This window comes from Lineus longissimus, chromosome 12 (assembly GCF_910592395.1).
Source record: "Lineus longissimus chromosome 12, tnLinLong1.2, whole genome shotgun sequence".
Taxonomy (NCBI): domain Eukaryota; kingdom Metazoa; phylum Nemertea; class Pilidiophora; order Heteronemertea; family Lineidae; genus Lineus; species Lineus longissimus.
In genome coordinates, this window is record NC_088319.1 from 14,281,222 (window position 1) to 14,308,901 (window position 27,680).

General features: G+C 39.6%; 2 protein-coding genes across 17 annotated transcripts in view; one reads left to right on the plus strand and one right to left on the minus strand.

Annotated features, from left to right (window-relative positions):
• Nucleotides 1-21,587, plus strand: part of LOC135497331 (segment polarity protein dishevelled homolog DVL-3-like) — a 33,331-nt gene extending 11,744 nt beyond the window's left edge. Inside the window, exons 6-18 of one of the 11 annotated variants that reach the window (XM_064787141.1) lie at nt 1,628-1,760; nt 1,992-2,082; nt 3,017-3,086; nt 3,443-3,530; nt 4,110-4,238; nt 4,438-4,667; nt 6,813-6,869; nt 8,687-8,827; nt 9,083-9,262; nt 10,453-10,665; nt 13,982-14,158; nt 15,938-16,237; nt 17,737-21,587. In XM_064787141.1, coding sequence (XP_064643211.1) covers nt 1,628-1,760; nt 1,992-2,082; nt 3,017-3,086; nt 3,443-3,530; nt 4,110-4,238; nt 4,438-4,667; nt 6,813-6,869; nt 8,687-8,827; nt 9,083-9,262; nt 10,453-10,665; nt 13,982-14,158; nt 15,938-16,237; nt 17,737-17,738 — 1,811 coding nt within the window. In that variant the 3' untranslated portion in view covers nt 17,739-21,587. The other 10 variants (XM_064787139.1, XM_064787147.1, XM_064787145.1 and 7 more) reach the window with 10 other exon arrangements.
• A 1,252-nt stretch (nt 21,588-22,839) lies between these two features.
• LOC135497377 (voltage-gated potassium channel subunit beta-2-like) overlaps nt 22,840-27,680 on the minus strand; it is a 38,712-nt gene continuing 33,871 nt past the window's right edge. For 3 of the 6 annotated variants that reach the window (XM_064787228.1, XM_064787227.1, XM_064787225.1), the window contains one exon: nt 22,840-27,676. In XM_064787228.1, coding sequence (XP_064643298.1) covers nt 27,587-27,676 — 90 coding nt within the window. In that variant the 3' untranslated portion in view covers nt 22,840-27,586. The remainder of the gene's footprint in view (nt 27,677-27,680) is intronic. The other 3 variants (XM_064787226.1, XM_064787224.1, XM_064787229.1) reach the window with 1 other exon arrangement.

Genomic DNA, 27,680 nt, shown 5'->3' on the forward strand with positions numbered 1-27,680 from the left:
TTACAGTGCATTGAACAGGTTTCTGCCCCTTTGTTTTATCGGCTGCCGGTACCTAATAGTATGCACTGTATTTGAAATAACGAAATGATTTGAACTACTTAGAATACATGTACTGTACATGGCATGGATGTTGATGACAGGTACACTCAGCTCACCCGTAATAGCTTTTGCAGTAGTGGCAGGAGTGAATGGTTTGATTGAGACGAGCGGCTGTCAGGTGTCAATCATTCCCCTGGAGGTATAGCAAAAACACTTTGTTTATCTTTTCCTTCTTCATCCACCTCTACTCCATAGCGTCGACTTGTCATGTGCTAAAAAACTAAATTATGCTGCGGAGTGAAGCTTTTAGGTTATCGTGTGTATCACTGGAAGTTCTCAATCTATTTCCCCTGGCACTTGTAAGCAAGATAGAGTTTTAACTTGATAAGTGGCAGTGAATTTGATCATGATAACAAACATGACAAATTGACTCAGAAAGTCGTTGATAGGAAGTTGTGGTATGTTTGAGAAGCTGTGTCCCATGGCAGAGCTTTTTTCAGCCCTCAATATGAAAGGCAGCCACCGATTATGACCTTAAAAATGGCAGTCTTCCTCTTGAAGTTGGAATAGCAATTGGGCCTTACTTTGTCAAGAGCTGTTCTCTCAGTCAATCTTTTTGTGACGCCCTGTAAACATGTCTGCCGGCTGCGTTTTTCTCTCCCCTTGAGATGAAAGGCAAGCTCCCCTTGACTTGATTACGTGGCGGCACATTTAGCTTGAATAACAAATGATCATAGACCTTGAAGAAGATGATTATTTTCCTACCTGGTCTTGCGGCGAGATCTCACGACGAGCTCCTCATCTGGAGATCAAAGGTTCGAGGCAATAAAGCTGGCACTTTGATCTAGTGGTGAGGTTTACTCAGCGCTAATCAGCTTGAAAGATAGACAGTCGTCTGCTCATGCATTTCAAGGATTGTGCATTGTCTTGAAAGTCTTGTACAAAATGATAATACATGGAAATTGATTAAGTTGCTAAAAGGACGTGGCTACCAAGTGAGGTACTTCTTTGTGCAATAAAATTTTCGCTCAGGTTCGTGGTCTGCTATTTATCGCATACCATAGTAGCGATAGAACCCCAAGACTTCATGTGTTCTTAGATGTCTTTTAGAAGTACAATATTTGTCTAAATGAACAAATGAAAAAGTAGCAGACAGACAAATAGACAATTAAAATGAGTATTAGTTTAGCCTCTTGTGTCTGATTTAGTGGCTAATAAAAGAGCTGCGGCAAGTGTTGACACTGCAATCATACACATTATTGGCGTCGTCTTACGCCGATGTTTCATCAGGGTTGAGTCATTTCGTTACATCAGGAGCACTTTGATTACCAACTGTTATTTGCATTGCGTCGCATGAAATATTTCAGGATGCAATTGCATCTGTGTTTGATTTTCAATAACAAGATGGTTGACCATATCGGCAAAATAGTGTTCATTTCCATATAAATCCTATATTTGCCATATCCTATATTATACGCATTGACAAATTGTCCACATCAGAGTTGTGACTGTCAAAATCTTCCGTACTCATGCCCAGGTTTGCCTTTCGCCTAATTCTTCATCGCAGTGAATTGTTCGTATATTTCAGGGCCAAAAGTCAACGGTCACAGCCGACTGGACCGTCTGCGAGAGCGGGGCCATTTTGACACATCATCTTCAGTTCTAACGAGTGATATTGAGACAACGAGTTTTTTCGACTCTGAGGATGACACATCAAGCAGGTGAGTAGTCCGGGTTTGGTTTCAGGGGCGAGTATTTCAGAGATCACATGGGCGCAACTGTGCAGCATCCGTCTCTGATCATCAATAGCTTGGTCTGTGAAGTCAACCAAAGTGTCCACCTTGTAGTTGTCTGTCCAATGATGGCTCTGAGACTCGAGTGACTGGTCGAGGCTGCCCAACTCGTGTTTTAAATTACGGTTGGAGTATACATTTTTCTCCTCTGCTCTTCAGATTTTCCACTGCCACAGAACAAACTAGGTCTTCTAAATATGGTCGCCATCGAAGGCGGAGAAGACGGCACAGACTGCCACCTATTAGCCGGGTTAGTAATCATCTGCTAATGTTGATTAATCGTTATATTGGTCCAATATTTGCTTTCTGTAGTTTAACTTCTTCACTTGGATCGATATTATTACAATAATTTACCCACAAGGTCGTGCCTGAATCGACTTTTAGATACCAGTGCTTATTTTGAATGATTTCAGTTGGCATTAGTGTTCGTGGTAATGATATCATTGAGGAGAGTTAATAGAAAAATTATAGTAAATAGTGATTTTCTCATATCAAACCTGATTGACCCACATTTGTAATTTGTGATATGAAATAGATTTAAAAGTGTGGCGATCGGAACCTAATGGTTGCGGAAATTAGTGAACCGATTGCATTGATATCGGCACTGTGAGCCAGTTGTCGCGGATATTTCACCTCCGATCCTGGGAAGTTTTTGAAAAAACTGTCAACCATGGTTTAAGAATATTGTTGTAGCTATTAATAGATGATTCAGAAATTGTCTATTTGCTTTGAACCTGAGCAGTGCTCAACTTTGTGCACTTTGAACTAGAATAAAAACTACGGCGCTATACTACTTTCTTGAGGAATTCAAACACAAGTGCAGGAGACCAATTAGAAGGGAATAGTTTTTTGCCTGCATTTTGCTTTAGAATTCAACTATTCTTGTGGGATCGGATAAAATGGAGGTAAACATTGTATAAGCAACCACAAGTGCTTTCAAACTGCGTACAATTTTGAAAATGCACCCACTGGCTGCGAAATTCGACTCTGGACTTAAATTACCTTGCGAAAATTCAACTAATATCAAGGGACTCAACTGGGTAGAAAACGTGCACCAAATTACCTGCCATTCTTGCTTCATCCTCTTCATTTTCTAGCCTATTTTCCCTTGTAATGTGTAATGGTAATTTTCTCGTTGTTTATTTGTGGCAGAGGTGTGAATATCTCCTATTTCTCTGTTTCAGGCGTCCTCATTTAGTAGCATAACAGATTCAACTATGTCACTTAACATTATCACTGTCACAGTCAATTTAGGTAGGTAGCTTTCTCAAGTCTATGGTTTCCTGATCCAGCTCTTTATAAGTGCTATAAATAACTATCAAGTGGTGGGAATGGTAGGTTTGTTTCATGAGTAAGGTGTGTCTGTATGCTCTGTTACAGGTGCACTTTTAGTTGATTTTATCTTGTGACATTTGCCAATGAGGTAGCAGGCTTCTAAGAAATCCCTCTAGATGGCGTAATGAGGCGTGTACCTTTTTAAGTCCCATGTGACTGTCATAACGTGCACAGCATTTAAGTTACTCTGTGTGTATAACAACCCGGTACTCTTTCAGTATCTTTATTGTAGAATTTGAATTTCATTCTTAATTTTGATTTATTTTGTGTTTCAGATACAGTAAACTTCCTCGGAATCAGCATAGTTGGCCAAAGTAACAAGGGCGGGGATGGTGGGATTTATGTGGGGTCTATTATGAAAGGGTAAGTACTTGAAGTGGCCAAAGTTTGTGTCAATTCTCGGAGATTGCTTGTAACTCAGGCGGAAAAAATCACACCAAAAAAATTTTTAAAAAATTCAGAAACAAGTATCAAATCTTTTCTTTATTCATACCCACTTCTTCAAATCTAAGAATTATAAACGGTTAGGTAATTGGTGTAGCATTCGTGATGAATCTAGATAGAAGCCAGCAGGTCACCAAGGGTTAACATCCCATCTATTAGTTTTGAAGCATGCGGGCTACCTGCCGTGTACATACCTTCAATAAGACAGGTAGATAACGGGATCAGGTGGTCGGAGCATGTGGTGAGGCAGGTAGAAGTGACTCATGAGTTACTGTAAACACTATCATTGCTGCGTCAATCACAGACGTTTGGTTAGCCTCGACTCATCATGGCTTTTACCCAGTAGCATCAGTCACTGGAGAAACAGTGAAGGTATCTTTCATGAAGATATATAAAAAAACTTTCTAAAACAAATATCCTCTTTAAAAAAACGAGATAATATCATCAAGCATTATGCACTGAAAATGTCTGATTTAATATGTTTGTGTCTGATTTCAGTGGTGCTATAGCTCAAGATGGGAGAATCGAACCAGGAGATATGATCCTGGAGGTGAATGGGATAAGTTTTGAAAATATGAGTAATGATGATGCGGTACGGACACTGAGGGAAGCTGTACAAAAACCTGGGTGAGTTGGGCAGCGGTAGAGATTGTCAAGAATGGAGTGATAAATTTACTCTATCTGTAGCAGTGTTAACCAATGTTTTAGTCAAGAGACATTGAACAGTATGTCTTAGCAATGGTGTGACTCTCAAACGAGATAGAGCAAGAGAGAATTTGAACTTTTGAAGTTTCTGGATTTTCATCAATTATGTTTTCCTTTCCAGTCCAATCACTCTAGTAGTTGCCAAATGTTGGGACCCAAATCCCAAAGGATACTTCACAATTCCTCGACAAGAACCAGTACGGCCAATCGACCCCTCGGCGTGGGTTGCCCACACGACGGCGATGCGTGCTGGCATGCCAGTGGCCCCTGGTGGCAACCCTATGACCCAATCATTAAGCACTATGACCTCAACAAGTTCATCGATAACTAGCTCAATACCAGAATCAGAAAGTGAGTATAGGGGTCATAAAGTGTACTACCTACCTTATTTTGTGGAAGGTAGTTTCTGGTTATATGCAGTTTGCTACGTGTTGGAAAACTTTCTGATATTCAGTGTTCATACTGCAAGTTGTTACTAAAGTTTCACATCAAAAGGGAATGCTCCAAAAAGAAAACCTTGGGCTTGTTAAAGCAAATGGAATGGGAGTCTAGCTGTTCTTTGGCTTTGTTAGCAGTGCCAGTCGGCAATGACAGTATGGCAGTGAAGTAGCTTGACTAAAACGTGAGGGAGGACATCATAGTATGATCATAGGATGGCCTGGGTCTCTGGAGTTTACACAATAACCAAGCATTTCGAATGTTTTAGGTCATAATCGTGTGGAAATCTGCTTGTCTCATGTGAATCTAGAGGTTTTCCATTGCATAGCAAACTGGTTCTGTTATAGTTGAAATAGTTCTGTAAACAGCACTCTTGTTCTATCACATGATGTGTAAGACCTGTAGTCTCTCCTATTGTTTGTTGTCAGAAATGGGTCAAAATTTTGGTAGTTTTGTGTCCCCAGTGACTGTAGCTATGCAGATATTGTAACAAATTTGGATGATCACCTTAATTTTGGCCCCCTCAAGTATGGAGACCGGAGAAAAGTGTCACTTCACGTTCTGTATAAACTTCCTGTTCCTTGTTCGTGTGAAATGTGAAGAAAATGTTATTCTATTCACCTTTAAGTTATTTGAAGTTCATCGCCCCTTCGTGCACTGCACACATCCTTGAGGAATCTTCAGACGAATAGCATAGCCAAGATTAAGAGGACTTGTTCAGATCATGTCAACATGATATGTTCATATCATGTCGACAGGATATGTGCAGATCGTGTCAAAATTCATCAGCTGAGGATGTCTGTGTGATATTTTGAATGTTTGTGTGCCAGTACACGAAGGGTTGACTTGTTGTCAAAAAGTTTCTTTTCCCCATTTCCATCGATGCACTACCTAACAAGTTGCACTCATCACAAATCTTCACATATTCTCTCCGTTCACTGGTTGGTTATTGCGGCATTGATTGACCTGCCCCAGAGGACTCAAATGATCATAAAAAACTAATGAGTAATTTGTATAATATAACATTTTGGAAACTTAGTGATTTTTATATCATGAGAAAGCTTGTCACTCAAGAATGAGTGACAATTTTATGATCTCTTTATTGTCCAGTAGCCCTGAGCTATCAAGCGGCCAACCAGCTTTTCCGTGGTGCCATTGCTTAGTAGATTTGATAAGTAACTGATGCGGTCAAGGGTTGCTTCATATGGTTATTTCCTTAACCTGCCATCCTGCAAAACTCTACACCGTCCTTTTCCGAAAGGGACTCTAACTTATCCTTGGCATAGCTGCCAGTTGATCTGAGCCGCAGCAAGGCCAAACTTACTCAAGTTTGCACTTTGTAAGTTGCTGAACTCGTGATTGGATAAGTTGGCGTCCCTTTCCATAGTCCTCTGTACCTCAGGGTAACATCATATTCCATGCTGCAGTGATGTCGCGTTTGTGCGCTTCTTAACCCAAGCAGCTGAGCAGTTGCTGACAGACACCGCATGTGCGGCGAGACACATAAACTCTGTATACATGTGGATTGCTTACACCGCTGGTGTGCCTTTGGTACGATTTTGTCTAATGAATCTGACAGTTGGTTGCAAACTAGGAATAAATTGTTTTATGGCAATACTTCTGTCACTGTAGGCCTTTCAATTACACCAAATAAACACCGTAAAAGACTGATGTTTGGCACAAACTCGATGAAGCGAGGGGAAGCCCAAGGGAAACCAGGGTGTGTCCCAAATGATGTAATTGAAAGGCCTGCATTAGCTTAAATGATCCATGGCTCTGAATTGAAAGTAAACATTAAAATAAAAATTTCTAGATCTAATGAACGGTAGCTGACTCTATCCTCGGCAAGGAGAGGCGAGGTATAACTTTGTCACCTTGGTCAGAGAGAAAGCGGTCTTAGTTTGGCAATTTTGGAAGTGAAACATGCGATCATGGCTGCAAATACAACACAGGTTTAGAGTTCTACTGTCAGATTCAAACTTTGACTAAACCGTCCATGGGAATTCCTATGGTGACCCCTCCTTGATGCTATTTTTGGACCACCTTGGCTTGTTTCAGAAGATCAGCAGAAAATGCCAACTTCAGATGTATTGACAAGAGGACTTGAGATTCTTTGTAAGGATAAAGATTAAATATAGTTGTTGTGAGACTAGAGGAATGAACAGTATATAGCCACGATTTCGGTGCATATGGGGCGTTTTGCAAAAATTGGCAACTTTCTTGCACCTTTGAAATGACTTGTAGCTTTACTTTATTTCCTATTTAGGTTATTTCTTTCTCGATTATAAAGTTGACTTGATATCTTCCCTTGAGCAAAGCTTTTCACAACCTTCACCTTGTTCACCCTGTGATCTTTTGTCATGTCATGTTTGTCGATCTGTTATCCTGAATGTAGTTACAGATTGTCAAAGGAGCCTGAGTTGGGTACTGGCACTTTGGTGTCAGAATTGATATCTTGAATATCTCTGGTAGCATTGAGCAGCAGGCCAGGAGAGGTTTGTTCAGCATGCTTTGGTGGCCAGAGCAGCACTGTACTTCTTAATGTCACAACATCCAAAGCTTCCAGAAATATGGATGGGGACATCGTTATCAACAGGTGACGTCTGGTATAACCTCTTGTGGCCATGTGGGCAATATAACTACGAATCATTTTCAAATTGACAAGATGTGGGTTGAAGAAGTCTTTGCCAAGGGTCCACTTCTCGACTTCAGCTGTATGCTTTCAAAATCAACATTTTGATAAATTCTTGCTATTAGATGGGATTTCGACGTGCTGTCAATAAATCCCTTTGCTAGCTTCCTTCTCTTCTGCTGAAGTGAGTTTTGTAGATGGTCCAGCTTGCTGATTATTTGCTTCTCTCATCTCAAGTGCATACGTAGAGCATGCTTGAAAAATTGGCACATTTTGTTTGAGTTCTTTAAGTTAAAATTGTCTTGGCCGTAGGGCTTGACATATCAGCAAATTTCTTGTCAAGCCCTGTACTTCGGGTGGATCAATTTGTCATGTAAAATGTCGGAACAGTTAGTTTGGAATGAAGCACTTGTGAATGATATAATACATGTGTCTGGGATTTCTTTGAATCATACTTGCTCGAAAGAGAAAAAGGTCATTTCAACAGTTGATTCATGATAATATCTTAATCATCGTTATTAACAAGTCAAAGAGAAAGAAATAACACAGGTGCAGAAAGTTTTTGAAAAGAAACTGTTTACTTTGCATGGTTTTGGGAAGATTTATAGAGGAAAAAAACTGCTGACTGTTCATTCGTGCTTGCTGCTTTATTGCTCAGAAATGCTTGAAATTTTCCAAAACTCCTTCAAAAGGATGATTTTTCATATTTCGTCAGCTCAGCTCTGTAAATAATACTGCTCTGCTAGCTGCTTCAGAACAGACAATTAGGACATTTTTGCCAGACGGAAAATAAGTCTATGTTACTGCCTCTGGGACCAGTTGGACGATTTTGTGTCAAGATGTTCGCTGGCAAAAATGTACTATTGTAGCCTCTCTGTCGTTCTCTTCCATCCCCTCATGTAGGCTAGATTTAGAACCCTTCTGTGTTGTGTGTTATTACCCTTGTACCCCTCCTGCATCCCAAGTGCCCACCCCCCAAAAATTATGAAAAATGTCCCAAAATTTGAAAAGCACCTGCAGAGTTTTCACCCACGTTCAAGGTCACAGTCTTGTGACCTCAGACACACTGGGAAGATCTGTTGATAGTACTGCAGTGACTGAATACAACGCTTTCCCTCCAAAGATGGTTTCGGCTCTCAGCGTCATCAGGGAGGCTGAGTTTCGCCGGCATTTGTTAAAAATAAAACATGAAACGATTTTGTGATCCTGTTTTGTGTCAGGTCTCTTTAAACAAAGGTCAAATAGAGTGTGATATTTCAACATCATGTACGAATTGTTAAAAAATCTTCTTCTGTTTTAGGGTACGACGAGCAAACACAGATGAACTTGTCAATCAATATGGACATGGTGACAATCGTGAAGGCCATGGCACAACCAGATTCTGGACTAGAAATAAGGGACAGGATGTGGCTAAAAATTACTATACCAAATGCATTTATAGGTGAGTATGAAAGGTCTTTTCGGCCATGTTGCCATAAGACGCTCTGTAAAACCGGAACTTTGGACTGTTGACCCCCTGAATTTAGCTGGACGGCATTGAGACCACTGCTACTGTCATACCCTGTAGGCCAGTGAAATGCGTTATGCAGCCAGATGTCTGTTGAAGACATTTGTCTAACAAGATTTCTAATGTAACCTGAACAAATTGCCTGCTTCAGCTTGGTGTCCTTTCAAATTCTTTCTTCTTTCCTTACAGGTTCTGATTTAGTGGACTGGTTGTTCACCCACGTGGAAGGCTTTGCTGATCGTCGTGATGCTAGGAAATATGCGTGTAATTTATTAAAAGCTGGCTTTATTCGGCATACGGTCAATAAGATCACATTTTCTGAACAGTGCTACTATGTGTTCGGCGACCTATGCGGAAGTAAGTACCCAGGTGTGTAGATGTTTATTGTGCTGTAAACCGACGAATTTTCGCGCCTGTGTATTCTTGCGATTCATGAAAATTTCTAAAAAACTTAAAATTTTTACGAGTTTTATTTCGGTGGGCTGCCAAATGACATCCACTAATTCCAAAGGAAAAAAGATTTGCAATTTGTGTTTTCGGGAATCGTGATTTTTTGCAAATTCACGAAATTTTGACGGTTTACAATCTTTTGTTTTCTTTCAATTGGAGAGGGGGCATTGATTTTGTATGTGACCATAATGGTTGTGTACGAAATGAATGGCCCCTGTCTGTAGGCGAGTTAAAGTGGCTTTGTCTCTTGAGTCATATATTTCCCTTTGGACGAAGAATAATAATTTGGGACGTTACCTAATCTACTGAAGTTGATCAAAACACGCGTATCGAAATGAAAAAACTCAAATTGTTTTATTTGAAAGCCAAGACACTGCCAGTATCATTCATCATCATCATCATCATGTCGCTTCTGCGATCTTGCCGTTACCCCTACCCCTAGCCCCTCCTTTCATTTAAGACCACTGTGCTCAAGAACATCAAGCTTGAAATTCGTGCTGATCATCATAAATAAGTGATGTTAGCGTAGGATGTTAGCGTAGACCTGCTAGCGTAGAATCTTGGCCAAAATCATCACAACTTGAAAAACACTCCTTGAAACAAAATTTTTTAATTCATTGGGCCTGAACTTCAAACTAGTGTGTTGTTTAGTCTCTTTGTTAGTCTTGTTACTGAATGATTTTTGTGGTTTCCTTCAATGTGTGGTGATTGTGGTGTCTGGTCACAAGTGAAGTCTGTCGTTATTCTTCTATGTACATTGGTAGATAATAACCGCTCACTGCACTCAAACCTGATAGTCTTTTGCCTTAGCAACTGCCTTTAGTCTGAATTCTAGTCCCAACACAATACCAATAACAATGTTCATATTTCAATACTGGGTTGGCCTGTGAATCTGATGAGCTGTGAGGTCAACTGTATCATAAGACTTGAAGCATGGGGCACTGGCAGAACTGATCACAAGAGCAGTTTCAATTTGACCCATTGACTCAACATGTCCCCATGAAAATTGTTCGCCTTTGAAGTTTTTGAAATTGCACCTGATCTTGGTCAACTTGCATGCCTCAGTGTACCTTACCCTAAGAGCTCTCTCTCCCCAATAATCATTTCAGATATGTCCTCGCTAAGTCTCGAAGACGTAGACTCCGTATCGGAAGCGGACCGAGACACACTTGCACCCCTACCACCGCCCGCTTGGAACAACCAGTACATTAGTAACTATAGTAGCTATGCATCTATGCCGTATAATTACACGAATGACACTGTTAGTTATGGGAGCGTGCCGCCGAGAGACGGGAGTGCTGGGAGCGTCCATTCTGGATCAGGTAAGGAGGATCTGGAAGGATCGTCAACGGAGAAAGCATCCACGTCTGACTCTGAGGGGTTAATGAAAACATCTCGTGACAGGCTATTGTCATGAACCAGAAATGCATGGCAGTTACTCAGAGACAATTTGGGCATGGGGAAAGGTTGCTTGAAAGACATTTGGGGAAATAATGCAGGGATGGAGTTCCTTCTTGTTGTGGGCAACTTGTTCTAAGTGAGGTGCAAGAAATTAATAAAGTATTGGCAATGTGGCTTGAGAAAAATGCCTTGTTGACATCAAAGAATGACTCTTTGTTATACTTTAGAGAGTAAAGATATAAGACTGACCCTTGTAAGACTGAGAAAAGTTCAACAGGTGATGAATACACTATGCTGTGTGTCACTAAGAAATCCACGATTGAAGGAGTTCTTGTGTACTTGTCAAAATTGAAGTACACCTTGGCCAACTCTATTTAGGACAAGAACACAACAAAAGGAATTCCATTCGCACCTACTTCAAAAACCTGAAGGTGTTCAGATGGAATTGTCGAGTCCTGTGGCACGTGGTACCCAGGCACTTCTGTACAACACTATATTCTGTACAAATATCTGCAAAGTGTAATAGTGATGTTCCTTATGTGGACAAGAGTGTCTGGCATGTTTTGTAGACGTTATGTCAACTGTGAATCTAGAATGAATTCCTATTCATATGGATGTGTAGGGGTCTTGGGGTGGGTCCAATTTTGAAAAAAATGCAGATAGATGTGTGTGGTCTAACATGTCTAACCCTGTCAAAGGCTTTTTCGAGGGGAGGTCAGTTTCTGACATGAAAGGCTTCATGTGTGATTCCGTCTGCCACTTTAATGTTTACTTGTTGAAAGGAAAACAAAATGTCTTTGAGAAATTTGGATATTTACAGCATGAGATGGGTGTCTACAGAGCAGACGTGGATGCTTTCTTCCTTGGAAATTCTCTTGAATTGACAGCTTTGATAATATCTGCTTTACTTAATGAAATAATGCATCATAGTGATACAAATTGAAGTATGCTGCAAAAGTTCCAATTCCTGTCTGGAGTCACGTCTGCTTTAGCCTGACTTCTGCCACCTATTGAATGACTGAGGTACTGAAAATGATCCTGAAAATTTAACCCCAATTGATGTTAGATGGAATGTGTGGGTTTTATGAAAAGTACATTATCATTTTGTGGCTCTATAGATAGTAGGCCATTGTTCATCAAGGAGAGAAAAGAAATCTTAATTGTTCATTGATACATGATTTTATGTATGCACTGGTATTAAAAATTGAGATTTTCAGTTTGATTTAATACTTTATACTTGATATCTAGATATATTTATGGTCTTAGTTGAGAGTTAGGTTTTCTTATCATACTCAATTTTAGGTGACGAAATTGTAATATTTTTAGTACATATACATATGACAACTGGGTAACTTATACGGGTAAAATATTATTATGTATGAGTATGTACATTGGATTAAATGCAGGGTAATTTTAGAAAATGTTATACGAGAGTTTTTAAATTTCTGCTGCTGCTTCCTGTTGAGCTTATAGTTCTAATGTTGTGTCAAAGCAAGAAGACGCCAAAAAGATCGGACTTTGTTTAGTGTTTGTATTTGAAAATGAAATGGTTTAAAAAATGAAAGATTCTACTGGGTTGTTGAGCATGGCATACTAGTTGAGGGGTCGGACTCTCAATCAATGTGTCGAGAGTTCTTATGACCGTTGGTATGGTGCTTTGGTGGAGCACAAGTGAGTGCTGCTGGGTACCTTATTTGGCAGAGACCGACAGTGGCAAAAGTTGTTGTGAACCATTTTGATGAAGACCCTGGCTGGTCAATGAAACACCACCACTAATAGAGCGCTCCCATCTGGTGTGTAGCTCACTTTAGCAGTATTAAAGCCAAAATAAACTATGCCACATATCATAGTGTCTTCTTGGTTTTATTTCGTAGTGCATGTAATTTGTGTTGAGTTGTATGTTAGTGCTTTGTCGAGTGGTTTCAATATTTTCTCCTGGCACCTTTAAAATGAGATTTGGCAAAACTAGCGGGTGTCAAAGACCTAATGGCCAAAGAAACCTGTTTCGATTTTTGAGAATCCTACCGTATTATGAAGCAAACTGCTTGCAACTAAAAAGCGAAGGGATGTGTTGGACATTGAAATGTACTAGCCAAATCATTGATTTTTGGGTGTCAGGTGTCAACTGGGAAAAATATTAACACCACTGAAAGATGTAAATAGACAAAGTCACATGCTGTGCGTTGTACCTAAGCTTTTATTATTTCCTTCTACTTTTACTTGCACAATTCTGCTCCTGTCTTCATATCGCAATCTAACTCGACATAAGCTTTTAGCTGAAGGACGCTTTGACTAAATGCTATCAGCATAATATTTGTTATTGTAGCACCTCATATATTTGTGTAGGAAGATATTTTCACTGACATAATATTAGCAATTTTCCTAAAATCAGACAGATGGTAGTTCTCAAGGCCATCATACTAATACTTTTCATGAAGTCAAAATCATTCTGAAATTGCTCCTGCTGTAAGGAATCTTGGCTACCAATAGATTGTTAAAGCAATCTTCTTTTGAATTTGCTGTCGTTGTGTGCCACTATGGTTTGGTACCAATTGATTATTGGCCTCCACTGGCTTTGTCTTTGACCCGATTGGTCTAAACCAAGGAAAGTTCATGTTTGGAAAATTGCTGATATTTTGATAGAATTTTGATAACAAACGTATAGCACAAAGCTTTGTTCAATTCTCACTCTCAGGATAGATAGAAGACAAATAAATTGAGATATTCGAAGTATGAGTCGTGTTTTAATCGTTTGATTTCATTCAGCCCTACAGAAAAGGCACTTGAGAAGACGCCTCTTGATATGCCTAGGGTACGATTTGATATTTAGGCCTGGTATGATGGGACTTTATTCAAAAATTCAGCTATTGGTTCGGGTCGGTGAAGATCTTACTATAAAGTCACATATCTGAAGGGATCAAGGCTTTCTCTGATTAGAAATTGCTTGATTTTGGATTTTATTCATCTGGATTTGGTGGAGATCTTTAGTGCTAAGTCACACTTCTTAGGGATCAACTTTTTCTAAAGTCATGAATTGCTTGATTTATTATATATTTAATCCGTATTCGGGTAACATTCGTGCTGTCTCTTTGTCTTAGAATGTTGCATGCTTGTTTTTCCTAGTGCCTAGACGGGAGACTGGTTTCTCGCCTTATGAACGATCTTCAGACCCATTAGTGTTTTATGTTTTGATCGTCTGCTGCATGGTTTTGATGTTGTCTCTTCTTCATTTCCCAGTGGCAGTTAACACATGCGCTTGCATCGTTAACAACACATATAAACATATACGCCGCCTATGGGAGAACAAGGACAAACAAAAGGCCATTAAAAACAATATGTCTACTGCCACTGGTGGTGCCCCCACTACCCGGGGGTCGGACAACATATCTTTAGCCAGCACGAGTAGTTCTAGAGGTTTGTATTGCTGTTTGTCCTTAGTTTGTTCAGCTAAAGTTGGCCTTACTGTACATTTTATGTGCACTGACCTAACATATTGACTGCAAACGAGTATACTCGTTTGTGGGTGTTCAGCATGTAGTACGTTTTACGAGTATACTCGTTTGGTTGCCTGAACGTTGAAATGATCATGCCCAGGCTGGAGTTTTACTGAAGGAATCATGGCTGCTCTGAGCAGATGCTGTCAAAAGATGGTCATGTCAACATTTGGAATACCCAACATTTGGTATGATATCAAGAAAAATTTGAGAGACTTGGTTGGAAATGTCATCTGCTCCCAATGTGTTTTGGGGATGTTTGACCCCTAGGATAAATTTGAGTAGTTTATTTCATAAATTTATCAGAAATGTGTACATTTATGAAGTCAGTGTACAGAATAAAATGTGCAGCGTAACAGTCCCCTAAAAAAAAATGCTTTGCACCTTCAGTTTACAACCCTAGCACCTTGTAAAATTGTCTATGTGTGTTGTTAAATTCCCTTTCCTTGTTAGTATTCTTGATCATGTCTAGTTGCTTTGTGTTGCAATTGTTAGGGAAACTCTCCAAGAACTGTAGCAGTGCAGAATTTTAGTAGTGGGCGGAGAGAAATGAAACAAAGTCTTGATATTTTCAGTGTGAATGAATAGGTAACAAGTGTATGCAAGGATCCTGAGACTAAACTGTGAAGTGTTTTCTCTATGACACCCTAATAATCCACTGTCCTAGTTATTTTTCAATTCCTCCACTTTCATAACATGTTTACTGATCGAGTTTGTTTTTATTCAGTGTCCTGACTATGTTGGCGTTGATAACCTAAAGGGTATCTGTATTCAACATTTTCTGCATCGTCAACTCTTTCCTCTAGTCTGGTTGTGCCTTTCTATGAAACATAGAGGGATTTTCATAGGAGGGCCCAGGGACACATTTACACCCATTTGGAAGGAAATCGTCACTTTTAACACCTTTGCCTCCCCATTTGATACATGTATGAAGAAAGACGCTACCCTGAAAGTGGCTTAATATTTCAAAAGATCAGTTTCCACCCCAAAGTGACCAAGCTATCATTACCAAAACAAGGGTTCAACATTTGCAACTATAGGCAAAAAAGTGTGAGGACTTTTTGCTTCTGGTGACAACGTGAATGTACGATAAAACCTCCTATAGTGGACACCACTGTTAAAGGACACTTTGGCACTTGCAATCATTGAGAAGTTCAATGTATATCTTGACAAAAACGATGTTGCTTCTGATTGAGTGTCTCCCATGGTCACTTCGGGGATGGAAAAGTTGAACAGACAACTGTTTGAGCCTGAAGTTGTATTGAAGAATACACAGTATTTGTGAAAATTTCATTTTCCACTCCAATCATCCACACTTGAAAAAGGTGCCAGCTTCCTTTCTGGCTGGAGGACATATATCCTTATCCTTTTGTATGGGATTCTCCTGACCTTGTATACCTAAGTCCAACTGGTGACCAGAGTATTCTTGAGATAGGTGGAATTGGGTATGAATCCCTTTAAAATATAATTACAGTCGATGGTGGTGGTGGTTTGTCCAGGCTTTTGGTTAAGGAATTGAGACCGAATTGGATGTATCAGTTGTCTAGAGAGGTGCAGACTTTGATACGAGACCGATGTGGCATTTTGACGACAGTTGGTTGCCTGTTGATACAATTTATATTTGCTTTAACTAACTTGTTGTTGCTAACATTCTTTCTCGCGCATCTGACGTTTTCTTTCCATCTTGTGTCGTTTACAGGAAGTAGCGCCTCGGGCAGCAGTGGGAAAAGGAAAGGAGAAAAAGACAAAATGGAGAGAAAATCAGCCAGCCCGGGCGGCAGCGGGAGTGACACAGAAACCGCTTCATTGGCCAGTGTGCAGCGGGCGCCGCCTGTGACGATAAGCGAAAAACCTTCAGGGCCTATACCAGTTGCCCCGCCGGTGTGCCCCACGGTGCCTGCTCCCCCGACTGCCCCACCGCCCCCTGGCGACCTGGCCAACGTACCGGAGGATCTCAGTGGCAGCCGACAGTCCTTTCGAATGGCCATGGGCAACCCTTGTGAGTTCTATGTTGATATCATGTGATTTTGTTGTTGTTTTCTGAAGTATTTCTGTGTCGTCTGCTTGATACTAAGTGTTGTTGACTTGTACATCTTGATGAATTGAGCAAATATTGAGAAAAAGCATGGCTAGAACGTAGCATGCATGTGGCTGTATTGTTTCCTTGCTTGAAAATTGTTCACTGCTCACCTGGCCCGACACCGTTTTAAAATTGGTGCTCACATATGTATATTTCTGCTGCACCATTCAATCTGAGGCATGATTTCGTACCTATGGTGTCATAAATTCTGGATTCAGTTATTTGAAATCGTTTCATGCCATTGTTGTCACCAAAGATATTAATGTTTGTTCCCTGTACTGACCCAGGTACTGTGAATGGGGATATCTCAAAGTAGTTTAGAATTGAATGGGGAGTTTCTCCAGAATTGTTAAATTTTCGGATGGGTATACTATTGGAGGATCAAACTGTTCATTGTAAATTCTCCCACAAGATGTTGTAACCTTTGAACCATGGATGGAGCGGAATCTTCATTATAAACAGGATTCCTAGTGATGTAAATAATACTAGTGTAAGACATGAAAGATAGGAAATTGTACATGGCAGCTTTGTAGCTCTGTACAATGTACCTACTGGTAGCATATATTCAATGATATGGAATTATACCCTTTTTGTACTGCGGGGAGATTTATTGTTTGGTACATGTAAATTGAAGTAAAAGACTGTTGATAATGCAATATTCTTCACTTAGTATAAATATTGAGGTTTATTTGGCAGAAACTGTTAAAGTTGTTTAATGGAAGAATCGATTTAGGCTATGGCAAGACAAGTTATGAAATTTAATGGATGCAGATTTAGCCTAATGTGTTATTGTCTGTATACCCTTTCACCTCTTTGTTTAGAATTACACCATCTTCCCTCAACTTCCTGTTAGCAGTGTTAGGTCAGAAATATAAGCCTTAGTGGAGAAAAATAAAGTTATTATTGCGATGAAATGTTTGTGTTTATTTCTGCTTGTGTTTGTTCAGCATGGCTGTGATCTCTTGCTTGATACCAACTCTGCTTACCGCCTTACCTAGCTAGCTTATCGTAAATCTTACAGTAGTAAACTTTATCCTGTGTAATGTACATGTATTGCCAAGGTACATGTAGCAAGATGAAGATGCCGATGGAAGCCTATTGAAGACATTGATGTGACCTTGCAAGCAATTTGCGACCAATCTTATCTTCGACTTACTCCACTCAACTCTCCTCTGATCTGTCTTCTCAACAGAACATTAAAACATAAGATAAAGTTTTCAGTTCAGAACAATAGTTCAAAATTAATCATCTTGGAAAAAGAACTGTGTTTCTATTAGGTAGTGCCTACTTTAATACAAAGTTTGAAAGATCGGAAAAAGCCAGCCACAAATGTGAATTTATTTCCTTCACCTGTATATATACATGTCCTTCCTCTGTGCCTTAAACTAACCCCACGCATCTTGTCTCTTTGTTTTTAGAGCATGTTAACCCCACGGACGCTCGCTCATGTGTACAGTACGTAACCATGGTAACGGATGCGACCTTGAAGAGTGACCTTGATGCTTCTGCTCTCCTTTAACACAATCTGCTGTTAACGCTCATTCAGAAGACGCTATGCTGGGACACCGTGGGAAGTGCACCGTGTAGGATCTACTCCGTTCTCCTTATCACTTGTCGAGAATGGATGCTCATGTATACTGATAGGGGGCACCAGGCAGCGTCGAGGACTGCTTGCCATCTAGAAAAGCACTTAATGCAATCTACAATCATGTGACTTGCCAGTGATTCAAGCCAAAGAAATTAAGTTGGAAGTTTGACTCATAAAAGCTTTAACACAACACTGATCAAAACTGTGAAAGTGGTGGATTTGAGAATTTTTGCCCCCAATGCTGTTGGGCCACATAATTCTTGAAATTCTCTCCTCCATGAATGTTTCAACAAATTCCTGAAAATGGATGATTGCTTTTACCCTGTCGATTTCATATCTTGATTTCTTTGGCCTGATTCTTGCCAAGTCACTTTTAGCTGTTACAACTTCACCTACTGCTTTCCAGCTTAATATGCTTTATCTCTGCGCTTGTACATTGTACAGGCCTCACCCGACTGCTGTAATTCGGACAAGACTCACTCGGTGGAGCTACAAGCAGTGTTGAACGCTATCAATGTGAAACTGGACTTGTAAAATTCATCGGTATTGGTAAACACAGAGGGAAACCTGGATGTTCATGCAGTTTTGTGGGATGGACGGATCACAGAACTTCGATGTTGATCTTGACAATCGATTGGATGCATACAGGAAATGCTTTCAGTGAAACTTTGGCAATAGCTTTCAATATTTTGCAATAAGTTAATAGGAGGTTACACGATACTTGGTGTTTTCTAAAGCAAAAGAAATTGTGCCAGTGGCTACCCTTAAGGCATTCAGGGCTGGAAAAGTTGCTCCCTCTTAGGTTAGTTACCCCCAGCCCTCCTAAAATTCTGTGAATTAAGGTTTTGTTGTCACCCTGAAACTTGTGCATTTGGGAACAAAAGACCTCGTACCAACTCTTTACAAGACTCTTCTGCTGGCTTTGAATGGGTTTGGTGCTGAAAACTTATAAGGCTTATGAAATATTGCTAACCATTACTGTTCAATGTTAAGGATCTGTTCTTCAACGACTTTGATAATGCTACGTGTAACTCTCTCTAGAATTGATCTTTGTCCTAATGGGTATACCATCAATCACTACATGTAGGTAGACAACCGGTGTATACCTCAAATTCATTAGTACTAGCAATCATTGCTGTGCGCTTCTGCATCGTTGAAGCATTTTGAATTCACAGAGATCAAACTTTGTCCAAGTGTGCCATCTATGGCTAAAGAGGCCACGCAGTGACGTCATTTGGGCATCCATTTTGGACGTCAATCCATGTGGAGCTTATTGACGTCGCTTGTAAATTGTACCACATGTGTATGACGTCACTACACCTTGACTACTGTTACTGTTGAAGTGCACCTTGTGGGTCAGTAAAGCAACTTCGACATCCAAAATAGGGACGTTTTGTGTGCAGACGTCACCTGCACCTCTATGGATATGAATTGGATTCACCTCTCAAAAGCTGGGGGTGTTTACTAATTGGTATCTGGAAGGCTAGTAGCATTTAGAAGAAATAAAAAAATAAGGGTAATACTTGAGCGTTTTAGTTTTGTCCTAGGTAAAGTAGCTGTGGACGAGAAGTATGTATTTTGTTTATTTATTGATTCTCGGCAGATGTAAATGGGATGTAATGTATTTCTAAGTCAGATGGAAATTGGATGGTTTCCATGGAAATGAAAGGTTTGAGGTTTCCACGGAAACTGGAGAGAAACACTGGTGGTTTCTTCGGAAACTGGAATATTCCAGTGAACTGTGGCGACTTCCAGATCAACTAGTACGTGTTTCCGTGCTCTGTTGTTGTTTGCATAGGTCCAGATTTATCATGGAAACTCAGATATTGGAGGGAGTCCAAAGATTTCCATGGACACCATAGGTTTTGAAGCAGGATGTCTTTGTTACTGAAGCAATGGTCACTGGTTCTTGGGTGAGTTTGGCTCAATGTACATGCAGCCAGAGTTTATTTCGCCTGAACAGAAAAAAATCAAGAAACTTGTACAAGTACTACAGTACGATCTGTACTGTACTGCAAACAGGACAATTGTTGGAATCCTGTGAAAATCATTTGTATGAGTCTAAATGTAGTTGAGGAAACTACTGAAATATCTTAGTGATATTTCATGGAAGATCTAGCTCTGCAAAAAGTTCCAAACAATAAAGCTGATGTAGAGTTGTTTTGTCTAGTTGAGGTGAATTGGGAAAGACGCTTGTATAATGATCTTGGGAGGGGGCCTGCAACAGAGAATATATTTTGTGTAGCCTGTTTAGAATATTTTGGATTACTTGTGATGCTTTTTAGTGGTATTTATTATTAAAATGTGGGTTCTTTTGATTTTGCTGGGTCATTTAGATCAACTTCACTGAGGTGTCAAGTAACCAGGAAATATAAAATGGCAAGAAATATGCCAAAATTATGACAAGTAGTAATTATTGTAATGGTAGCGAAGAAAGAAAGCTTGTCTTGATTCTTTGAAGTGGCTACCACAATGCAGTTCTAATGCCATTTAAGTGTTATACCAGATATGAAAAGCGGCTCCTGACAGGGCAGTAGTACCTGGAAGTTTGTTAAATTTCTCAGTTTTAACACTTTTGATGGAAGAGAGCAGGATACACTAATGACAATTCAACAAAAAAACCCAGCAAATTGTTCATTGCACGAAAGCTTGTGTGTCGAGGAGTCGTTTAAAGTACATGTACAGCAGTATTTCTTATTCTATCTTTAAAAATGAACCAATTTAGTTCTTGAAATGAAATTCTTAGTAAATTCTGAAGTGATCTTTCTTACCCTTTTGTGTATTATGTTCCCAGTTGTTACTTTTGAATTCCGGCATCAGGGGTAAATAATGGACAATGCTTCTTGTACAAATTCTATAAATATAATTTTATTGTATATACATGGTTGTATTGTTTTATACTAAGCGCATGATCAGTTGAAAGTCTGTCCAGATATTGCTCATGTTTTCGATAATTTCGAATGATTAGGCCATGAACTCAGAAATTAATCAATTTACCAAATTGGCTACGATTTTGAGAGAGCATTATCTGCAAAGCATGAAATAGGCAACCCAACAAAGGCAACATTTGAGAGTAAGGTAAGGTGGTACAATTATAGCTCCTACAGTGGCAGTTCAAAGTAATGCACTAAGGTTATAATTGTACTCCTTGCCTTGTATCTTGCATTCAAAACTGCCGGCAATACAACTTCATTATTGGACAGTCGAGCATCATTTGGTAGTAAAAATGTTCTTGTGGATGGGGAGACCCAGTCCAATGAAATTGTTCAATGGGCAATTCGATAACCTCTGTATGATAAGATTGACTCTTTCGTTTTAAACCAAGCAAGAAAGCCCATCTCCACATAAGCATCTTACACCATGTGTCGGACACAAGGCCTTGTCATTGACACAATGGCCACACTGCCGATGGGGAATTGACTCTTGTTTGGTACATGGCATGAAATGCTTCTGTAGAGATAGGACCAGACTTATTTGAATGTGAAACAAACTTATGGTTGTGCTGAGGCCTGTTTAAGGAATGAATAGTGGATTTTGCGCCGAGATGAAATGTTTTGTTGGACAGACGTAAGATTAAGAACCAGTGGCCGCGTGCTTGTACTGTTGACTTGCCCATTTTGCCATGATCACTATGTAGGCGTGAAGTCAAACTTTATAATAAATGTGTATTTCAAATTGAAATGATGACTTGTGTTTCTCTCTTTGCATTTTGCTCATTGAATTTCCATCAAGCCAGAAATGTCATGTGCTGGCCAACAAAATCAGAATGACTGATTCCTTGAGCACAAGAATGCCCACGTCTAGGTCGTTAGACCACTGGAGCCTCTTTTGGAAAAGAATCAAATTTCAGTATTTCAACATGAAGAGGAACTGACATCAATCAGTTCACACCATGTCTTTATCATATGAGAGATATGGGATTTGCCTATTGGTTACAAAATTCCTCCCACACTAATAGTAGTAGACATTTTTGGTTGCAATGGCAGAGTGAATAGGATTGTCATTGGGCCTATAAGGGGGTACAGACTCGGAAGACCATTGTGAAAGGCCGAGAGGACCTTGCATGTCCCAGACACTTTGAACACATGTACCAGGAGGTACCAGTTGCCTAGCCCCTGGAAGACAATATTGTAGTTTCACAGGTCATTTACTAGGCCCTTGAAGACAAAAACGTGTCTCTGAAGACAAAAGGATGTGACTCAGCTAGTCTTAAACTGACCTGAAGAGCGAGAGTACAACCAATTCTGGGGTAGGTGAATCCATTATATCATTTCCTCTGAATACATGGATTTGACTGTACTATACACTCATCTTCAGGTGGACACTTGATGAACTGAACAGTGCTGGGTTGGCACTGCCTGTCCTTGAACTTGTCTATCAACCACTTTCGATAGTGAGGCCTATATGCCCTTTGCCAGATACCCCTGTACCAATAGATCTTCATGGTAAAAGACGCCAGAGGCACTGTCTGGCGATTGCAAGGATGGTTTGTTTGCTGGACCCTAGGTGGTACAGGTATATCTGGCAAAAGGCCCATTCCTTTACATCTTACCTTGGCTTGGTCAGAGGCCATACCACCAAAAGTCTATACAAGTTACGGCTCTTCTTCATCGAAGGACTTAAAACCTCATCTCTGCTGTCATTCGTTGGACGATGAACAGCGGCTGTGATTGTACAGCAGGTTGTCCTATGTACCATATCAGGTTGTGAGGTAGAGTCTAGAGACTACCCACCAATAATTGGCCAAAATAACAAGAAATATACACCTGAACTGTTTCTCATGACTGAGTGCCCAACACGATACAATGATTGGTCAAAATTGGGGGGGGGGGGGATATTGGAAATAGCCCAGATTTTGATGGAAATAGAAATATAGGAAACATCCCGAGAGACCACCTGAATTGCTGGTGCCTCAATGATTAAGCCAAGACTATTTCAAGTAATATTTAGCTTTATTATGCTAGATCAAATTCTTGTGATAACATCCCTGAAATCAAGCGGGTTTGTGTGATTCAGTTACTGTTGTGTGGAGCCAGGACATGGATCAAAACAAAGGAAGAGGACCGAAATATTGTATCATAAAGGAGGAAATACTGCTTGGCTGCCATTACAGTTTCCTTGACAGTTTTCACTGTCCTCTTCACAGCATTAAGAGCTCAACATCAGTGGAGGCCTGGCCTTGTGTCCTCACTACTACTCCTTCAATACCAACTTTGACCATGCACTTGCATCGTATTTCTTTTGAGATTCCAGGCTTTTCGAGAAATATCTCAACACTGAATAAAGCTATCCACTAACTGTGGAAGACTGTACAAATAGAAACAAATAACTAAGAAATACTATTTAAAGGGACAACTTGGGCATGTGATAAAGTTGGCCAGGAATAATAGCCCTCCTTCAACTATGTAGTTACGCACCAATGCATGGTGACTTTTGATAACGATTTTTGCAAGTGTTGTGAGGCGGTTAAGTCATGGCTTTCAAATTGCCCGTAGGCGGGATGACTATTTCAGTTCCAGGTGAAGTGTCAATTGCAATCTGATGATTTTTCAATGATCATGCTTTGAGAAGTCAAGGCCAGCCTGGAAGCCATTTTGCATGAAAAATCAACATATGTCATGTCCTACTTGTCCCTTTAAAGTTCATCACTTAGTGATAGCTCCTGACAGATGTTCGAGTAATATTCAATAAGAAGGAGAGGCAAAACCAGAAACAAACAATGCAAAGGATAACATACTGTAAACTTTAGGCCTCCTCCTCTTGCCTATAAACCAGGAACAGGAAAATAAACAACCATTTTCTAAAAAGATTTACACCCAATTAAGATACTTTAATAATCTCATAATATATACACCAGTTTATATACAAGCTTGCATCCATAACTAATTAACATTTTGCCTTTAGAACCAATTAAAAGGCCAAGTCTTGGGACTTTCGAATGGGAAACCTTCTTCAATAGACAGGTCAATGGCTACGCACAACGTCAGAGTTGTGTTGGTACACTACACTTTTTAAGAATCTCACCTCAAATTCTCTACACTCTTTTCCAAAGTCGCACCTCGCTGAAGTAGGGTCCGGATTCCGGAATTACTTTTTAATACACTCTCTTCCTAAATCGCCCCTCAAGAGTAGTGTGTTGATCTATACCATCGAATAATTACAATGAGGTTTTAATTCTAGTTTGCTGACATCAGCTGTACTATGTGGGTTAAATTGTCCTCATGAGCTCATGAGGGGTGCACAAGTTTTCAAGGAATAGGAACCCTCCTCCGCAAACCACATCACAAATGACACAAAAAATCATAGATAACTGTGCCTTCATTCAATAACTAGGCCTACCCTTACGCTTAATTGCTAACACCCACACCACCATCTCATATATCACTACATCAAGCAAGAATAGAGATTCACTAATCTATGGCTCGCTAACATTAAGATTGTTAAATTCTGTTGAAAGAATTAAAGTCGATATCTTATAAGTTTATTTACATGTGTGCTCAATTTTACCCTTCATTTTCTTTTCATACAACAAAATGTATAGATAAAGATTGATGAATCCTAGGTACATTTAAATATCATTCTTCAGGCTCACTTAGGATTAGCTGCTCATCAGTAGAGCCTCTAATAATCTTCATTTAATGATAATATTTGATTTAAGATATACATCGGGCTGTCCAAAAACCAAATCCTTTCTTGAGCCATGATTTTCATTTTCAATACTGTTATGGTGCATGCGATTCCTTGTCAGACATGTACGGGCAATCAAAAACGCACCAACTAATTAAGATTTTTTATGGAGACAAAATACTGTATTTGTGGACATGTATGACACTCAATTAAGTTGTTATTCAGAGATTTAGCATGGCGATGCTTGGCAAGTAACCAACTGTTTCGACATTGAGTATGCTTAAGTCATCATTTTCTACAGCTCTGTCTAATACAATATTGATTAATCAGTATTTACGCTCAGAGTATTATATTTTTATGTTCTTACATATGTACACCAATCCCTTATACATGTATAAAAATGTTAAAATAACTAGATACCATACTATCGCTGCTTCACTTATGAGCATGAAGGTCCATACTTCTGTCCCAACAACACCAAAAATAGATGTATAGATCAGCTTTGATATCATGGTCTGTTCCCATACAGAAAATCTTGAAAAGTAGTGTAAATGCAAATTTTTAAAGCTCCGCTGTATTCTATTGTAAATCCATATTATCAAAGCCTAGCTGTATTCTATTGTAAAGACAAATGATCAAAACCCACTGTATTCTATTGTAAAGACAAATGATTAAAGCCCACTGTATTCTATTGTAAAGACAAATGATCAAAGCCCACTGTATTCTATTGTAAAGACAAATGATCAAAGCCCACTGTATTCTATTGTAAAGACAAATGATTAAAGCCCACTGTATTCTATTGTAAAGACAAATGATTAAAGCCCACTGTATTCTATTGTAAAGACAAATGATCAAAGCCCACTGTATTCTATTTATGTTGCATTTTTTCCCACCTTTTTTTTAAAGTGCAGTGTTTCATGTAATGGAGTACAGGCTGTGGTGGACACTTCAAGGTGACCTTTAACTAATCAGACACTGCATGGAGCAAGACCATTCCCTATGACCAGTCAGAAGGCAGAAATCTGTTTGATTTCCACATCAACAAATAAACGTCACTATGTCAGCATAGATCAAAATATCATTAACGATCGAGCTGGTAGTGCTATCTCGATAACACTGATCACATATATATTCAAAGGTACATTGACACATTCTTCAAACATAAACAGAACTGGAAGTATAACTGTAACTTGCATATATCAAAAACTTTGCTATAGTCTAGTTTTAAACAGAACGAACAAAGAGTTTGGGAAATTTTGACTGCAGGACAATTTGTCAAAATTTTGTGAGATTTTGAGAAAACATCAACAGACTTTTAATAGTCCTTCAAACACAGAGCTGTATCAAGTAATAATCATTTCTGAGTTCTTCAAGGGTTTGAAATTCACTCAGTCGACGATTTTGACAAGACATCAACAAATTTTAGTCCTTCAAACACCGAATTGTATTGAGAAATAATCGTTTCTAAGCTCTTCAAGCGTTGGATATACACAGTTCTTATGTGCTCAGTGCAGATCAGAATCTGGCAAATGTAAACCCTTTACCATGTCTTCTGGTAACGATAATTAGAGCTAACCTTAAGACGTGGACTCATTCTCAATCCAACCGTTCTTTGAGAGAACATCAAAGAAACCAAGCAACATTTAGATGATACAATCTATACTTGACAATAACAGTGGATTTCTTAGAAAATGACACGAATACAACAAATCTTGAGAATTTACACCAACTTTCTAGCAACCTATCATTTCTATTATGCATCTACTGGTATCAAAGGGAATGTAACTCTTTCTGCCGCTAGGGGACGAATGGAGTGACCCATCATAGTGTAAGTTCTTATAACAACTGCAACTATTAAGCCTATATAACAAGTTCTAAACAGAGATACACTTGGGCAGCAATGAGCTCCACCTGGAGAAGACAGAGTACTGACTGGTTACTCTGCACGACTGCACCCACAACCCCAAACCATGCAGAAAGAATCCAGTCCAATTCTATATCAAACTTACACTGTAGAACATTGGCCTACACAAGTAGAGTAGAGAAGTGTTGAAAGAAATGCTGCTGACTTCTACCACATTCTATTTCCAACTAAATTGTGCACTTCCTTTTGCAAATGACCTTGACCTTTCTGCTAATTGAGTGACCTTGAACTTTTCAAGCAATATCCTTGACCTTGCTATCTCCTCGAGAGGCATTGAAGTTTTCAAATCTCTCAATGACCGTGGAAGGCTTAACAAAGTCCATACATTTTGTTTGAAAATATATTTGATTGTTGTATTTTGATTTCTTGCTCCAGCTAGACTATCAGGCCAATGCCAAGGTCACATTCTTCTTACTCTAGACAAAGGTCAAAAGTCAAGGTCATGACAAAAGGCTAACAGAAAATTGCTAAGATTTTCAACTTCTATCATTCTATTACAATGTGAATTCAAATCAAGATTCATGTAGCCATTTTACAAAAGAAATATTAAACTATCTTGGTCACCTTAAGATTGGCTGAATGCTGCATTTTGAGAATGCTCTTTTTCAAAATGCTCCTTGCTATCTTTAACTGTTTGCGAGCAAGATTGTGCATTTCATGCACATATGTTAACTGGTGTTAATCATGTGTTAAATTTCTTATGAGCAAGACTGTGCGACATCACAAGCACCACAGTATGCATACAGTGTGTACGTTTCTTGTGAGCAGGTTAAAGCACAGATGCCTGCATGGATGACACATACAGTTAAACTTAAAGTGACCAAGACTATACTAAATCTCATGTTCTGGTTAAAAGAGGTACACCCTCTCCAACCTTGACCTCAGACATAATAGTTTACAACAGTGGATGCCAGTCCATAATGAGCAATTACATAATTATGATGATCTCTGGTTCACGGGGCCAACAAGCAAACGTCTCGGTTCCAGTTTCCTTGATACGAGTAGATGGATAGGTAGTGCCATCTTGTGGTGACTTCACACACTACTGTATCATGCAGGGCTGGTTATTCTGCGTCTGGGGTGGAGGACGAGAATTTCCGTAGACATTTGCAGGTGGCTCCGGTGCTAGTCACCTGACCGGTTCTTTTCGTATGACAGGTTTGTTTCCTAATAACTTGTCCAGCTCGTTTACTAGGGATGGGGTCAACTTTGGGACATACTGA